Source organism: Bombus vancouverensis, chromosome 10 (assembly GCF_051014615.1).
Source record: "Bombus vancouverensis nearcticus chromosome 10, iyBomVanc1_principal, whole genome shotgun sequence".
In the NCBI taxonomy this organism is placed as follows: Eukaryota; Metazoa; Arthropoda; class Insecta; order Hymenoptera; family Apidae; genus Bombus; species Bombus vancouverensis.
The window spans coordinates 6,105,674-6,123,811 of NC_134920.1; the positions used below are offsets into that span (position 1 = coordinate 6,105,674).

The window sequence follows — 18,138 nt, forward strand, 5'->3', positions numbered from 1 at the left end:
TTGAATTGATTGATGTGTGATAGCAAAGTGATTTAATTTTCAAAGCGTTTGTCGCGTTTAGAGAACGTTCAAATTTTTTAACTGAACACGACTATTGTCCGATTACATAAATCGATCAATTAAATCAATCATTACAGCATTACTGCTAGTTTCCCGATAGTAGCCGAAATTCAACAATTTAAGTTTTTCTACATGAAATCACTCCCCCAATAGATGTATTGATAGTGTTAAATATCAATGATTATAAATACTGTAGAGATTTTTTTAACATTGTAACTAACACTTTTACTTACAAACACGCGTCAACAAAGTACAGACTTTGCTAATCAAAACAATTTAATTACACTTACATGAAATACTTTTCGTTAAATTAACACTATGTGAAACTGCTAAATATTCGAACTATCCATATCTATGGAAAGCGAAATGAAAATTTAGCGGTAAATTAGAAAACTATATTATACATAATTTAATATTTTAAGTTTCATTTACCATCTGATAAAAGGCGTGAAATTGAAGATGATGAGCCATATTTTCAATATATACATACATTCATTGAATGTACGCATTTAAAAATAAGGTCGGAATATTGATTTTTTACCATTTTGATGTCAAGCATTGTAAAATGCGTTGAGTTCGTCTTACAACAAACTTCCACGTTATCAATAGATGTCAGAAGTACAATACACATTATATAAATTTCATGGGATTTGTTTTATTATAATAAAATTTGTTACATTCATAATATCAATAGTTTCTTTTTGCTGTGCACTTTTTAATAACATCAATTAATATATAAACTTATAAGCGAAAAGATAATGTCAATTATCGCAAAACAGTTACTGCATGCAAATATTATATACCCAAGGAATCATCATTTACTTGTTCTCTCCAGTAGATAACAAATGTAATTCAGGGCTTTGAGATTGTGTTACATTTGAATTTTTCATTTTGATTTCCAATTCTAAAATAATATGCCTAATCCCAGGCATCCATGCACTACACAGACTAGCATGTTGCATCATTAATAAAGCATGTATCTCATCAGCTTTTTTAACATTCCCCTCTCGTAAAGCTGGAAACAAATTTTCCATTATTCTTCTACCTCCAAAAAAAAATAATGTATTTAAGAAATGATTAGTCACAAAACTAACCTGTAGACAAATCTAAAACATTCTTGTATATCACATTATTTAATTTATCTTCAAGCCATACAGCCTTCAATATATCTAATCTCTTCTTTACCTCCTTAGTTCTATCTTTTTCCAATATATGCTCACTTATTACAGTTTCCAAATTTTTCAAAACACTGTTTAATGTCTCCTCCTTATCAGTCTCTATATTGTTTGCTTCTATATCTTTGTTTGAAGGACATAACAATGGAGGATGTGGTGCTATTAATAGATCAATCCAACCCTGTACATGTGGTGGCATTTTTAATGGCTTATTTACAAAAGATTCTTTATCTATAGCTTGTATAGATTCCATTGGAAATGTTACTGTCTTGTTCAGTACTCGCTTAGTAGGCGTTATGGAACTTTGTCCAGTAAAATATATCCATTTTGGAGAATCATTCCATCTGGTGTCATGACCAAATGAAACCTTTCGCGTAGAACGTTTCTGATCTGTAAAATAAAATTACATAAAGATAATAAGACATGTTACAAAACATATTTCTCTATCATACACGTTATTATTGTTTATATTAAATATTCAAGAGAAACAGCTAAATACATATGTCAAAGTATTTATGTTACTTGTTTCCTTCAAAAGTTTGTTTAATGCCTTTTCTTTATCAACCTCTATATTGTTGCCCTCTATATTTCTGTTTGAAGGACATAACAATGGAGGATGCGGTGCTATTAGTAGATCAATCCAACCCTGTATATGTGGTGGCATTTTTAATGGCTTATTTACAGAAGATTCTTTATCTATAGCTTGTATAGATCCCATTGGAAATGCTACCGTCTTGTTCAGTAGTCGCTTAGTAGGCGTTATGGAACTTTGTCCAGTAAAATATATCCATTTTGGAGAATCATTCCATCCAGGGTCATGACCTAATAAAACCTTTCGCATAGAACGTTTTTGATCTACAAAATAAAATTACATAAAGATAATGAGACATGTTACTAAATGTATTTCTGTATCATAAACATTATTATTATACTAAATATTACAGAGAACTAGCTAAATACATTTGTCGAACTGCTTATATTACTTGTTTTCTTTTCGCTCATCTTTGATTGTAATCTTATCGAATTTTATGTTGAAAGAAATGTCAAAAGAAAATGATATGTAGAGTAAAACTGATTTAAGATTAGTATTGATATTAATTTTGATAAACACTTATAAGCTGTTATAAGCATATTTACTTATACGGTATAATCGTAAACATATTAAGGTTGAATAAGTATAAAACAGACTTGATGATATGACATTATATGGGATCTTGTGTCAGACGTTCTGTAATATCGACTTCGAAAAAATCCTCTGGAAACTTTCCTCACTCTGCCACCAGAGGTCTACAGCAATAGTGAGCAATTTGGTTAGTTTTTCAAACTTTAATATATCAAAAAGGGCTTTTTACATGAGTAAAATGTCACAAAAGAGATGTCGCGAAGCATTATAAATATTTTTAATTTTACCTTAGGACTAAACCTACCCTCAATTTAACAAAAACTCCAGAATGTTTCATCTTTTCCATTCTGCGATTCCTCTAAAGCTAAACCGATAAAGTTGTCGATGAAGAACATTTTTTCCGATTTCGATAATTTTGAAATATGTCATAAGGCTCGACATTTTCAACAACTTTGATCTGAACATATAACCGGCGATTGTCTTTAGTTTCCGAATTCTATTCAAAAATATCTCACCGCTCGGCCTCAGTTTTCAAGCTGAGTTGGGTTAAGAGTACTATTAATTCAGCCGCCTCATGGCAGCCGGATTAATACTGCTACTATAACCCAACCCAATGTGGGTTGTTGAGAAATGGTTTATGAGATATTATAGAAGCATTGAGGAGGTTCCATCCTACAGATACGTGTGAATGTATTAAATTTATATATTAATTTCCTTTAAATACGATACATGCCGATCATTAAATTTAATGACTTAATGATTTAATTGATCGATTTATGTAATCGGAAAATAGTCGTGTTCAGTTAAAATGTTTGAACGTTCTCTAAACGCTGTGAAAATTAAATCACTTTACTATCACACATCAATCAATTCAAGAGTCTAGAGAGAATAGGGTCATTCAGTGAGTACAATTCATTTAACAGTTGTGTTAAATATACAGGGTGGTTGGTAACTGGTGGTACAAGCGGAAAGGGGGTGATTCTACGCGGAAAAAGGAGTCAAAAATATAGAATAAAAATTTTTTTTTTAATTTTTTTAAAAATCTACAGTGAGATCCGTTATAACGAGACATGATAAAATGCACGCGTACCGAGCGAAAATTCAAAGTCGATTTTCTCGAAAACGAAGCCTCAAACGAAAAATTTTTATTCTATATTTTCGACTTCTTTTTTCGCGTAGAATCACCCCCTTTCCGCTTGTACCACCAGTTACCAACCACCCTGTATATATTTTTTTTTTATTTATTTATTTATTTACATTTTACAATTTGTCCAGTAGGACATTTGGTAAAATATTATAGCTTAGTGGTATAATAATATAACATGTGGATGGCTACCCCCAATGGGATACTATCTTCGAATTTGATTAATTTATTTCTTTATTGTGGTGAGTGTTTGTTTGTTTGTTAGGTTATGTCCTTTGTGAGATCTGTTGGGTGTTTCCTTTTTAATCTTCTTTTTATGTTTGATGACCGTTTGCCGACCGTTTCCGCTGCTAGCCGGTTTGGGTGCGTTACTATTCTTTCTCTGTACCTTCTTGCACATCTGTTAATCTCCTTCTTGACCGTTGGTATTCCCAGGTCTTTCCGAAGTACCGAAGTCCGTTTCTAACGTACCATGGCGCGTTTACTATTCTCAGTATTTTAGATTGCATTGCCTCTATTTTGGTTATATGGCTCATTGCTGCTGTTCCCCATAGTGCTATTCCGTATGTCCAGATTGGCTTTATGACCATTTTATATATTTTTAGTTTGTTTTCTAGACTTAGTTTGGATTTTCGACTTGTTAGCCAGTACATTTGTCTCCTTGCTATCTGTATTTTGTCTATTATTGCTTTAATATGCTGTTTCCATGTGAATCATGTATCTAAGTGGAGTCCTAGGTATTTGACTTGCCTTGTTTGTATTATGTGTGTGCCGTTTAGTATAATGTTTGGTGGTTTCTGTTTTTGCAGTGTGAATGTAATGTGTTTGCATTTATCGGGGTTTGCTTTAATTTGTTTTGCTTGAAGCCACTTTTCTATTTTTGTGATATGTTCTTGTAGTAATTTAACTGCTGTTCCAGGGTTAGTGTGCCTGATTAGTACAGCTGTGTCATCCGCGAATGTCAGTATTTTGCTATTGTTAGTTGTTGGTATGTTGGCCGTGTATAATGTGTATAAAATTGGTCCTAGGACACTTCCTTGCGGAACTCCTGCCTTGATTTCTTTAACTTCAGAGTATGTGTCTTTGATTTTTACTATGAAGGTCCTCTATATTTAACACAAGTGTTAAATGAATTGTACTCACCAAATGACCCTATTCTCTCTAAACTCTTGAATTGATTGATGTGTGATAGTAAAGTGATTTAATTTTCAAAGCGTTTAGAGAACGTTCAAACTTTTTAACTGAACACGACTATTTTCCGATTACATAAATCGATCAATTAAATCAATCATTACAGCATTACTGCTAATTTCCCGATAGTAGCCGAAATTCAATAATTTGAGTTTTTCTACATGAAACCACTCCCCTAATAGATGTATTGATAATGTTCAATATCAATGATTATAAATACTGTCGGAATGAAAAACGGAAAGCATATCTACGGAAAGCGAAATGAAAATGTAGCGGTAAATTAGAAAACTATATTATACATAATTTAATATTTTATGTTTCATTTACCATCTGATGAAAGGCATGAAATTGAAAATGATGAGCCATATTTTCAATATATACATACATTCATTGAATGTACGCGTTTAAAAACAAGGTCGGAATATTGATTTTTTACCATTTTGATGTCAAGCATTATAAAATGCGTTGAGTTCGTCTTACAAGAAACTTCCACTGTTCGGGATTTGGAGTGACCGCCTGGTAATTGCCGTGACGCTTTATGTGAAATAGATGCGATCCTCGGGCAGGACGACCGTCAAGGGTCTACGCTACCCTAGTGCGGACCCATCATAAACAGTGGGCCTATTGTACAGTCAGGGTACTTTAGGACCCCACGGAAAAGACTCTTAAATCACGAAACTTCTTTATTTTCCCCAAGTGTAAGGGCACCTGCGCGCGAACCTTCACGAAGGCAGGCCAATCCTCAAACATACGTCTTTACCCAATGATCAGTTAGGAACAGACTTGAGACACACCCACCACGAACCTTCCTCTACAACAGCAACATCCCCAAGACTCACTCTTGCAGCAGTATTCTAAGAGTCAACACGTAACAGTATTCAGTCAGTGAACATTATATTTAACAGGATATCCAGTGAATTAAAGACAGTTGTAGTCAGAGTATTGAGTGGAATAAATAAGGTGAACTAAACCTCGCTCTTTACATTTATTATAATCCTCCACCTTGGGCGCTAATAACGTTCAAGGCTCGCGATACCAACCGATCAGTCGTGCCTGACTGGTCGTTAGTTAGTTGTGTGTCGCAACATCCCCGTTATCAATAGATGTCAGAAGTACAATACACATTATATAAATTTAATGGGATTTGTTTTATTATAATAAAATTTGTCACATTCATAATATCAATAGTTTCTTTTTGCTGTGCACTTTTTAATAACATCAATTAATATATAAACTTATAAGCGAAAAAATAATGTCAATAATTATCGCAAAACAGTTACTGCATGCAAATATTATATACCCAAGGAATCATCATTTACTTGTTCTCTCCAGTAGATAACAAATGTAATTCAGGGCTTTGAGATTGTGTTACATTTGAATTTTTCATTTTGATTTCCAATTCTAAAATAATATGCCTAATCCCAGGCATCCATGCACTACACAGACTAGCATGTTGCATCATTAATGAAACATGTATCTCATCAGCTTTTTTAATATTCCCCTCTCGTAAAGCTGGAAACAAATTTTCCATTATTCTTCTACCTCCAAAAAAATAATGTATTTAAAAAATGATTAGTCACAAAACTAACCTGTAGACAAATCTAAAACATTCTTGTATATCACATTATTTAATTTATCTTCAAGCCATACAGCCTTCAATATATCTAATCTCTTCTTTACCTCCTTAATTCTACCATTTTCCAATATATGCTCACTAATTACTGTTTCCAAATTTTTCAAAACATTGTTTAATGCCTCCTCTTTATCAATCTCTATATTGTCTGCTTCTATATTTTTGTTTGAAGGACATAACAATGGAGGATGTGGTGCTGTTAATTGATCAGTACTACCTTGTACATGTGGTGGCATGTTTAATGGCTTGTTTACAGAAGATTGTTTATCTATAGCTTGTATAGATCCCATTGGAAATGCTACCCTCTTGTTCAGTACTCGCTTAGTAGATGTTATAGAACTTTGTCCAGTACAATATATCCATTTCGGAGGATCGTTCCATCCAGGGTCATGACCTAATAAAACCTTTTGCATAGAACGGTTCTGATCTGCAAAATAAAATTACGTGAAGACATGTTACAAAACATATTTCTGTATCATATACATTATTATTGTTTATATTAAATATTACAGACAAATAGCTAAATACATATGTCAAAGTATTTATATTACTTGTTTCCTTTTCACTCATCTGTGATTGTAATCTTATCAAATTTTATATTGAAGGAAATGTCAAAAGAAAATGATAAATAGAGTAAAACTGATTTGGGATTAATATTCACATTAAATTTGATAAGCACACTTATAAGCTGTTATAAGCATATTTACTTATACAGTATAATCGTGAACATGTTAACGTTGAATAAGTACAAAACAGATTTGATGATATGACATTATATGGGATCTTGTGTAAGACGTTCTGTAATATCGACTTCGAGAAAATCCTCTGGAAACTTCCTCACTCTGCCACCAGAGGTCTACAACAATAGTGAGCAAATTGGTTAGTTTTTCAAACTGTAATATATCAAAAAGGACTTTTTACATGAGTAAAATGTCACAAAAGAAATGTCGCAAAGCATCAAAAATATTTTTTATTTTACCTTAGGACTAGACCTACCCTTAATTTAACAAAAACTCCAGAAAACTTCATCTTTTCTATTCTGCGATTCTCCTAAAGCTAAACCGATAAAGTTGTCAATGAAGAACATTTTTTCTGATTTTGATGATTTTGAAATATGTCATACGACTCGACAGTTTCAACAACTTTTATCTGTACATATAACCGGCGGTCGTCTTTAGTTTTCGAATTCTACGCAAAAATATCTCACCGCTCGGCCTCAGTTTTTAAGCTGAGTTGAATTAACAGTTCTATTAATTCAGCCGCCTCATAGCAGCCGGATTAATACTGCTGCTATAATCCAACTTAATTTATGTTGTTGAGAAATGGTTTGGGTTAAGGTTATATTTAACTCTAGTGGGCGACTCGCGAAATAAAAATGACGAGGTTTTTTGAGATTTTTCCTAGATTGAGGTTAATTTTAGGTTTAGTTCTAAAGTAAAATTGAAAATATCTATGAATTCTATATTATGTAAATCTAAATTTATTTAAACAACATTCTTTTCTACTATTTGAAATACTGCATCTTTATTTTAAATGCGTTGGAAAAGTTTATGAAAGTAGTTTAATTTATATCTTTTCTTTATATTATATTTATAACTTTATATAACATCTGGTGGCATTAAATGTGAAAATCTAACAAATCAATCGCAGCGTTATGACTAACGGCCTATGTATAAACTAGACCTCTGGAACCTTTTTTAATTTATTTATTATTATTACAATATTATTATTACAATATCTTTTCATTATTCATTATTATTATTATAATATTTTATTATATACATATAAACATCTACTTATGCTTAATATTACTTGGGATATATTGCTTTATATACATATACGTACATACATATAAAACGCGAAGTATTTTTATGTTTGTTCGCTTATAACTTAAGAGCTACTGAATCAATTTAGATTGTGTTTGAATCATTTGATACAGAATGTGATTTAAAAAATTTAGAATGAATAAGTTACACATTCATTGGTGACGCAACGGTGAGGGATAGCCCGAACAGACCGATCGTCATTCTTCGGCTGTACTCGGAATAGGTTCGAGTGTTGTATGCGATAGTAGGGAACATGAGACACGTCTTACGTCTTATATCTTGCAATTAGGATAAAAATAATCACACTCGTATTTTCACCGGAACGGGCATTCATAATAATTTTTATTAAAATACATAATTCTTATGCTTCTTTATTTATTATATATATAAACAAGGCCCAAGGACAAACATTAAAATACTCAGCTGTAGATTCACGGTACAAACGTTTCTCTCGCGGCCAAATCTAAGAAGCCTGTTCATGATTCAATAATGTGAATAATCTGACGCTATTACTTGAAGACAACACGACACAAAAGATTGTATATAAAGAAATATTTTAATATGATTATTAAATACATAATTTCCTTTAAATAATGTTTATCTATTTTCTTTTCGTTTTGACTTATTCTTTGCAATATTAACATCTATCTAAAAATTCATTTACTAAAGACATATATCTGGACAAGGACAGATATATTTGTATTATAATATATATAATACAATAAAAATGTATATATATATGATATCTCTCTGACAATATTATAATATAGCTTTATTTGTTTAATTTACAAACATTACTTTTATGAAATTAATTATTTAATTCAATTTAATTTAATATAACATTATAATAATATTTATAATAAAAGTGTGTAGTATTTAATACGAGCAAAATATAATTGATCAATTACAAAGTAGTGATTGTATATCTACTGATACTAATCATAAATCGAGTGTTGTAAAATTCCTGGTTAATTATTCAATATCAACTGACACGCAAGTGAAACTATTGACAAGTTTAATGCGCTAATGTAACATAATGCGGATTATGATTTCCATCTATTTAGTTGAAACTTTCACCGCGAAGAAACATAATCATGAAGTTGTTCTGCCCTTCTAATATTTACCAAGAATCTTGGTTACTATTGAGTATAACAAAATTATTAGGTAAGGAATTGACTAAATAATAAAAATTATGAAATAAATTATCAGAAAATATAAGATTATAAAAATTAATTTAAAGAAAGAATCATATTATTTTTTAAAAATTTACTTTCATATCAGGTTTTGAATATCTTTTCTTTACAGGTTTATATCCTATCAAATTTTTCAGAATTGCATTTCCAAATTATTTATATGTATCTATATTAGTGGCGCTTTATTGGTTTTGTCATTGGCAGTTTTTATATTATATATTTGACATGTTTGATAAATTTCGTTCTATAAATGACACGTTCTTACTTAGATATGTTCGAGTTTACTTAAATATACTTTCGTATCCTATAATAATAATTTCAAGTATGTACAAATGCTCAAAAGTAAAAGAAGTATTCGAACTGTTAGATACCGTTGACGAAAGCGCAATGTTCTTAAATATAGAGATCGATCATTCTTTATGTATGAAAAATGATATTGTTAGAATAACTACTGCGATATTTGTAGTACTAACTTGTAATTTAATGGATTACTATGGGTTATTGGATAACGATTCAGACTTTATATATCTTCTTATATGGGTAATTGATAGATTACCCGATTTTGTTTGTGTAATAGTAATATGTTCTTTTACTGTATTTATGTATAAAATTGAGATTAGATTTATGCAAATAAATACGATATTAAATATTATTACAAAAGGAAAACATTTCATTTCTATCTCTGAGATGTCCGATATGAACAATGGTGTGTTTCTATTATAATAGACATTTTTGCAAATTATTTTACATTAAAACGAATGGCTTATGTTGAAATTTAGTTTCCAGATATAGATTATTAAAATGGCTTCGATTCGAATTACACAAAACAATGTTACTTTTAAATGAAGCATATAGTTTTCGATTCAAACTCATGACAATAATATATATTGGATATATATGTCTACATGTGTGTATCATCTATAACCATACTTTTAACACATTTTATGCACCTGATGTAATACTGAGTTTTACATGGAGTACCACTGATTTAATCAAACTCGTCTACTTAATTCATTTATATGGCAATCTAACACTAGAGGTAATTTAAAAATATTATTGTACATATAAGTTAATTACATTCCCTTGTTATATTTTGATTTTTCAGCATAATTAAAGGAATAGATAAATAAAAATATCTATTAAACTTTATCCTCGAATAAATTTCAAATATTTTATAAGAACAGTAATCTTAACAATTTTTTAAATTCATGCGCTTGTATAGATACCAACTGATTAACAATAAAGTTACAAAGCGCACCATCTTTTATTAAAGAAGTGAAAATATTCGACCAGTTACTCGTCGTTCACCGCTTATTCAACTATTTCAGTAATTTTATTATAATAATAAATACATGATGGAACAAAATATATTCGTGTTTTTACTTAAATGTCCTCTTTACAATGCTCTAATTTTTTATTATGACGTGTCTCGTCAGCGTGCATTAAGCGCATGCGCAATGCCACCTTACGTGGCATCGGCAGCAGTCACTATTGCAGCGAAATATATTTTCTTCATTTAGTGTAAACATTTGTGGAAATATTAACCTTTGTTATGGTTCAAGTACGTTTAATGACATAACGTAAGTAATTTATATTACAAAAACATTTTGTAAATTACTCATTCGAAAGACTCGTTTATAAGCATTACTCTGTGCAAAATGGCTTATTCTATTTTACTACTCTAAAGTAACATTTGTTAATAATTTACCACATAGACTGAAGGTCGCTAAATAATGAGCATATAAGATTCATTTAAAATCAACGTCCAATATGGTGTACGATAATCACATATTTAATTTTGTATAGGTTATCTTATGTCTGTCAATATGTGGCATATTTTGAATGTCTATCTTTAATTTATGAATTTGTAATTGTGCTATGGAACGTGTCACTTATAACATTACGCAATCTTAGTTTATGCATTAAAGTTATATGTTTCATAAATATAAGTCTGTTTATTATTTTTAGAAAATTTAATTTTTTCATGTATGCTTTATAGACATTAAAAAACTTAGTGTCAGAAAATGACTTAATTCGGTTTTGAATAACGATAAGATCATATATTCTCTGAAATAATTAAATTTTTTGAGATAATTAAAATAGTAAAATTATAGTATAAAGAAAAACATTTACAAAAATAATTTGTTCTCTTTTTAGGATCAAAAATGAATCCACAATATATACAGCAACAACAGTCACAACAGCAGCAACAGTCACAACAGCAACCTAGTTATTTCTCTGGTCCTCCAACTTCATCTCCATATGGAGAAGTAAATTCTAATGTTCCATCAAATGTGTTAAAAAGACCCCCAATGAATTCACAATTATATGCTTCTCAAAAAACAATGCAAGGACCTCCCCTTACTAATTTACATCAACCTCAAGCACCATATTATGTGAATAATATACAAACACAAGGTAATATGATTTACTTTTATTCTTCTTTGTTAGAATATGTTTATTTTTATAACAAAATAACTTTTGTTTAGGAAATACTCAATATGAATTATCTACAAACAATCCACATATTATACCACCTCCAGCAAGTCAAAATAATATAGTTAATCAAATGTCAAATATGTCTTTGGGAGATCAACAAAGACCATCATCTGTGGTAATCATACAGTTTATACAGGGTGGTTGGTAACTGGTGGTACAAGCGGAAAAGGGGTGATTCTATGTGAAAAAAGAAGTCGAAAATATAGAATAAAAATTCTTTTTTAATTTTTTTTAATTTTTCCATCGAGACAACGATCTACAGTGAGATCCGTTATAACGTATCGCACGCGTACCGAGCGAAAATTCAAAGTCGATTTTCTCGAAAACGAAGCCTCGAACGAAAAATTTTTATTCTATATTTTCGACTTCTTTTTTCGTATAGAATCACCCCCTTTCCGCTTGTACCACCAGTTACCAACCCCCCTTTATATGACATGAACATACTTATAAAGTACTTGATGCATTAGTTTTCATTTTGTATCACAGCAAAATTTCCCTCCACCACCTTTGCCTGGAAAGAACAGTCCGACAATATCTACACCTTCAAATGTGAATGGTTTTAATAATTTATTAGAAACATCATCAGGGAGTGGTAAGAATAAAAAACTCAATTAACATTCACTAAAGTTAATAGAAAATTAAATTTCCTTTACTTTAACAGGTTCCACAGGGCAAACTGATCCTGGTGGAAAATCTGGATCAGCTATTTCTGGACAGAATGTGCAAGAGCAAAAAGCAGCTTTAAAAGCTTCTACACCACAGCTTACTGGTCTTCCATTTTCAGGACATTCTACAGGGACTACTTCTAGCCATTATTATACTGGACAAACTTCACAGCCTGAACAAGCATTCAATGCAGGATTGTCTTTAAATCAACATCAACCTGGTCAAATGAACGTTACTGATACATCTGAACAATCGAATTTTCCTAAGCCACCAATGGGGCAGAGATCTACAGCTCCACCATTACAGGGGCAACAAAATGTATCTAGTTTATCTTTGCCTGGGCAGCAAAATCTCTCTAACCCAATAATACCGGGTCAAACAAATATATCAGAGCCTCCATTATCAAATCAACAAATACATAACAACATGCTCATGCAAGGTACACATGGACAACAAAATTTAATAGGACCACCAAAACAAAATTTGTCAAATCCACTGTCACAAACTCAACAAACATTGTCTGGTCCTCCTATCTCTACACCACCCTTACCAGGACAACATTATTCTTCATTACAAGGACAACAAAAATCTGGTCATTCCTTTGGTCCACCTCCAATACCAGGCCAGCAAAGTGGTGCCCCACCTTCATTAACAACTCAACAGGGCTTTAATAGGCCACCATTATTAGGACAACAAAATTTACCAAATTCACAAATGCCACCTCCATTACCTGGTCAACCAATGGGACACATGATAAATTCTGGTACAAATTTACCACAATCTGGGCAAAGACCATACACATCTGGGCCACCAATGCAGGGACAACATATGGGAAATCCTGTAGGAGTTAGTCGTAGCTCACCTAATGCAATGCCTATCAACTATCAACATACAGGATATCAAGGCTATAATAACGTACGTTGTTTCTGAAAGTAATAATTATTAAAATTACTAGAAGTTATTTATTACAAATCTGTTTCCTTGTTTTAGGATATGTATAATGCTCAAAGAGGTTCATATCCAGGTATTTCACCAGGCGTAACGAGTGGATATCAGCCAGGTATGCAACCACAACAAACTAGACGTTTAGATCCTGAGCAAATGCCAAGTCCGGTAAGAAATTATATATGAAATTGTCATAACTTACAGTTTGGTTCTTTAAAATAACCTCAAACATATTTTTAAAGATTCAAGTAATTCAAGATGATCAACGTGTAAAAGGTGGTGTATTCTTAACAAATCAAAAGGGATTGGTTCCGCCATTAGTAACCACCAAATTCATAACGCAGGATCAAGGTAATGCATCGCCTAGATATATCAGATCTACTATGTACACTGTTCCTACCACAGCAGATATTATAAAACAAGTACGTTGAATAATTTATGTGTACGTGAAATCATTAACTTAATTTTGTACAAACCTCAAAATAATTTTCCTTTCCAGACGAATGTTCCATTTGGTCTAATAGTAAGTCCAATGGCTCGTATAGCGGAAGGAGAATACGAACCACCTATTGTAGATATGGGTGAAATTGGTCCAGTGCGCTGTGTGCGATGTAAAGCATATATGAGTCCATTTATGCAATTTATTGATGCAGGAAGAAGATTCCAATGCATGTTTTGTAAAGCAACAACTGAAGGTACAAATTTATTTTCTTAGCATATTTTATTTGATACAATTGTTAGTCTTTTTTTGTTTTGAATTTAGTTCCAGCAGAGTATTTCCAACATCTGGATCATACTGGACAACGTATGGATCGTTATGAAAGACCAGAATTAATGTTAGGAACATATGAATATATTGCTACTAAAGATTACTGCAGAGTAAGATATTGATTAAAAGACTATTTTATTATAACACTTTCTATTACCTTAATCTTGAAATATTCATTTTAGAACAATGTTTTTCCAAAACCACCAGCTATTGTGTTCGTGATTGATGTATCATACAACACAGTTAAATCTGGTTTAGTTAATTTATTATGCATGCAAATGAAGTCAATCTTGCGACATTTACCCGTTGACGCTGGTCAATCGAAAACGAACATGAAAGTAGGATTTATAACGTACAATAATACGGTGCACTTTTACAATATTAATTCCTGCCTTGCTCAACCACAAATGATGGTTGTGGGGGACGTACAAGACGTTTTTATGCCACTTCTTGATGGATTTTTATGCGATGTCGAAGAAAGCGAATCTGTTATTGATGGTTTAATGACACAAATACCAGCAATGTTTGCAGACACACGTGAAACAGAAACAATTCTTGCACCAGCCATCCAGGCCGGATTAGAAGCATTAAAGGTATCTTTACAATACACAGTATGAGATAAAACAATTATGAAATATATCAACCAATTACAATTTTAATAAAAAATTTTAAGGCTTCAGATTGCTCTGGGAAATTAATGGTTTTTCATTCTTCTTTGCCCATTGCTGATGCACCTGGTAAACTGAAAAATCGTGATGATCGTAAAGTACTTGGAACAGAGAAAGAGAAAACTGTATTAGGTGAATTGGTTTCATTACTTCTAAGCTAATATTATGCCCAATTTATAACCAAAAATTCACTTTCCTTTTCAGCGCCGCAAAATAATGTTTACAATAATCTAGGTCAAGATTGCGTAGGTGTGGGTTGTTCTGTAGATTTGTTTGTTTTCAATAATTCATATGTGGATCTTGCGACAATAGGACAAATTGCCAGATTAACTGGTGGAGAAGTTTATAAATATACTTATTTTCAGGTAATAGTAGTAACATTAATTTAATATTGGCAAGTAAAAAATGTATACCATGTGTGAAGTTTTGTATTTTTTAGGCTGATGTAGATGGTGACCGTTTAGTTTCGGATGTTATTAATAACATTAGTAGACCAATTGCATTTGATGCCATTATGCGCGTACGTACCTCTACCGGTGTTCGCGCAACTGATTTCTACGGTCACTTCTTTATGTCAAATACTACAGATATGGAATTAGCTAGTATAGATTGTAATAAGGTAAAGTGTTGTTGCAATTTAACTTTGTATTTTATTACATATTTTAAAAGTTAATTCTTGCATTTAACATTTCAGGCCATTGCTATAGAAGTGAAACATGATGATAAACTAACAGATGATGAAGGTGTATATATTCAAGCAGCTTTGTTGTACACTTCCTGCAGTGGAGTTAGGAGACTACGTATTATTAACCTTAGTTTAAAAACGTCGTCTCAAATGGCTGAATTATATCGGACTTGTGACCTAGATGCTATCATAAATTATTTCTCTAAACAAAGTGAGATAAATCATTATTATGCCATGATGATCTCAAATATATTAAATATTAGTTTATTAAACCTAATTATTACTTCAGGTGTGTTTAAACTAATTGAATCAACTCCAAAAACCGTGAAAGATAATTTAATTTCAAGATGTGCTAATATATTGGCGGCATATCGAAAACATTGTGCTTCTCCATCAAATGCTGGTCAATTAATATTACCAGAATGTATGAAATTACTCCCACTCTACATCAACTCGTTATTGAAAAGTGATGCAATATCTGGAGGTACATAATTTTGTTCCTAATTCCGTACGTTTCACAATGTGGTCAATGCTATAAATTCAATTTTCTAGGTGCTGATATGACTATTGACGATAGATCTTTTGTTATGCAAGCAGTTGCAACTATGCCAATTTCTATATCAGTTGTGTATATCTATCCGAGATTACTTCCTTTACACGATATTGACCCTCAAGATTCAGAGTTACCACAAATATTGCGCTGCTCCATTGATAAATTCACTGATGATGGCGCGTACTTACTGGGTATGATTTCATTTACCAATTTCTTGATAAGTTTTCAATTTTTAGTTATATCTATTTTTATTTTATATTTTACATTTTTAGAAAACAGTATCCACATGTTCCTGTGGTTAGGCCTGGCACTTTCCCCACAATGGGTACAGGCAGTATTCGGTGTCCCATCAGTAGTTCAAGTTGACACAGACTGTACTGCACTGCCAGTATTAGATACTCCACTAAATAAACGGATTACCGATATCATTAATCGTGTACGTATGGAAAGGCACCGTTGTATGAGGGTAAGTAAATCAAAATTTATGAAATGTACTAAAAATGTCATGAAACTCATGTTTTATTAAATCTTTTCAGTTAACTATAGTAAGACAACGTGAAAAATTAGAAATGGTAGTACGTCATTTCTTGATTGAGGATAGAGAAAACGATGGAAGCCCGAGTTACGTTGATTTTCTTTGCCATATGCACAAAGAAATAAGAACACTTCTTAGCCAATAAAATGAATATTAAAGAGCAATCAGTTACCTTATGTTGAAACCCTAGCTTGCTACATGTTTGTGACTGTTGTCATGTTATGTCGAGGATCAGTTAGATTATTAAAACGAAATTCATTCAAAGCTCAATGGAAAGCATAGGTTGTGCGTGCATTCATATGCATCATGACAAAAAAAATATGAAGCAAAACTTAACATATATTTGTAACATGATACCTATAAAAGGGCAATGAGAACTTTACAAAATAACTAATCATTCCGTGGAAAAGAATGGTGTATTTGACATCATATGAAAACATCCGAATGCACTCATACAGTGATTTATACATGAATTGTAAACGTAAACTTGTATTATTACATTTTATTTTAACTAGCTCATTAATGTTATCATTATGTTAAATTAAATAATAAAAATGTATTAAATCATTATAAATTTATATATGAAAACAATATCTTGTGTTAATTGAATAATACTACTGCAATGAAAGCTATTTGTATGTTAATACTATTTTACTAATATTATATATTACAATTTCAAAAATGTTTTATATTTGAGAGTGCATATAAAACAGTTATATGACATTTTTTATTATATTTTAATTTCCACTTTTAAATATAGCGTTATTGTGAGTTATGTCTAATAAATTTCATATATGTACATTATCAATGCATTTAATTTAATTATTTAATCATATAAACACAAATATTTAAAAAAATATATGTAGAAACGACCAAAAGCTATAAATAAATATATATTTCTATTTATATATCATTATATTTTGTAAATACTTGAAAATTTTTTATTTCTTTCTAAATATGTTTTGAAGTTATCCAAATTTATGGATATTTTATTATTCATGTTTTTTATTTAATGTTATCACAGTCATACAAATAGATCGCTAGAAAGACTCGTTCGAAAATTGAGTCGTGAAAAATCACCATGGAAGACAACAAAGTCCTCGTTCTTGCAAGACAGACACAGATAAGTAGAGTGTCTCTTCATAGCATGTCATGAATGCGCAGAACATGAACCTCCTTGTCTTCCATGTTGATTGTTCATAACTGTCGTATCAATCCACTGTATCTTTATATCCCTATGGTATAATCAAAAATGAATAGGAAGGCCATCAATACGGTGTTTTCGATACCTACGTTCTACATATTTCACTCTGAGCTTTTTCCTGTAAAATCATTACGTTTCTTTCTACTTAACTCGACTATAAAATTTGTCACAGAGTAAATGCGGATTATCCATTTTATATCTTGAAAATATTTTCTCTATTACTTTTGCAATGAAACTTTTTGTCAGAAATCGGATGCCACTTACTTCAT

The 18,138-nt window shown here is 31.4% G+C and overlaps 4 protein-coding genes across 14 annotated transcripts; 2 read left to right on the plus strand and 2 right to left on the minus strand.

Annotated features, from left to right (window-relative positions):
• Positions 1–690: 690 nt before the first annotated feature.
• LOC117157852 (steroid receptor RNA activator 1-like) lies at positions 691–2,932 on the minus strand. Of its 6 annotated transcripts, none has more exons than XM_076622284.1 (4): positions 2,663–2,932; positions 1,758–2,090; positions 1,155–1,625; positions 691–1,075 (listed from the first exon to the last, which is right to left on the minus strand). In XM_076622284.1, exons 2-4 carry the CDS (start codon positions 2,074–2,076, stop codon positions 879–881), a joined length of 987 nt encoding a protein of 328 aa, XP_076478399.1. In that variant the 5' UTR covers positions 2,077–2,090; positions 2,663–2,932; the 3' UTR covers positions 691–878. The 6 variants fall into 6 exon arrangements, with proteins under 6 accessions (XP_076478399.1, XP_033192041.2, XP_076478400.1 ...); XM_033336150.2 differs by lacking the exon at positions 2,663–2,932 and adding an exon at positions 2,373–2,498; XM_076622285.1 differs by lacking the exon at positions 2,663–2,932 and adding an exon at positions 2,424–2,442.
• Positions 2,933–5,817: 2,885 nt separating this feature from the next.
• On the minus strand, positions 5,818–7,464 carry LOC117157854 (steroid receptor RNA activator 1). Of its 6 annotated transcripts, none has more exons than XM_076622290.1 (4): positions 7,323–7,454; positions 7,034–7,182; positions 6,283–6,753; positions 5,818–6,205 (listed from the first exon to the last, which is right to left on the minus strand). In XM_076622290.1, exons 3-4 carry the CDS (start codon positions 6,737–6,739, stop codon positions 6,009–6,011), a joined length of 654 nt encoding a protein of 217 aa, XP_076478405.1. In that variant the 5' UTR covers positions 6,740–6,753; positions 7,034–7,182; positions 7,323–7,454; the 3' UTR covers positions 5,818–6,008. The 6 variants fall into 6 exon arrangements, with proteins under 6 accessions (XP_076478405.1, XP_076478404.1, XP_076478401.1 ...); XM_076622289.1 differs by having other exon boundaries at positions 6,988–7,182; XM_076622286.1 differs by having other exon boundaries at positions 6,878–7,182.
• Positions 7,465–7,679: 215 nt separating this feature from the next.
• On the plus strand, positions 7,680–10,393 carry LOC117157810 (uncharacterized). Its single transcript, XM_033336082.2, has 3 exons — positions 7,680–9,316; positions 9,458–10,051; positions 10,125–10,393. The coding sequence occupies exons 1-3, from the start codon at positions 9,247–9,249 to the stop codon at positions 10,391–10,393; spliced, it is 933 nt and encodes a 310-aa protein (XP_033191973.2). The 5' UTR covers positions 7,680–9,246.
• A 382-nt stretch (positions 10,394–10,775) lies between these two features.
• On the plus strand, positions 10,776–16,829 carry Sec24CD (COPII coat complex component secretory 24CD). The gene is made up of 18 exons (XM_033336077.2): positions 10,776–10,925; positions 11,503–11,763; positions 11,835–11,959; positions 12,331–12,436; positions 12,506–13,425; positions 13,501–13,623; positions 13,698–13,877; positions 13,955–14,150; positions 14,219–14,334; positions 14,407–14,817; positions 14,898–15,024; positions 15,097–15,257; positions 15,332–15,511; positions 15,587–15,788; positions 15,867–16,061; positions 16,130–16,321; positions 16,403–16,596; positions 16,667–16,829. Exons 2-18 carry the CDS (start codon positions 11,511–11,513, stop codon positions 16,808–16,810), a joined length of 3,825 nt encoding a protein of 1,274 aa, XP_033191968.1. The 5' UTR covers positions 10,776–10,925; positions 11,503–11,510; the 3' UTR covers positions 16,811–16,829.
• The last annotated feature ends 1,309 nt before the right edge of the window (positions 16,830–18,138 follow it).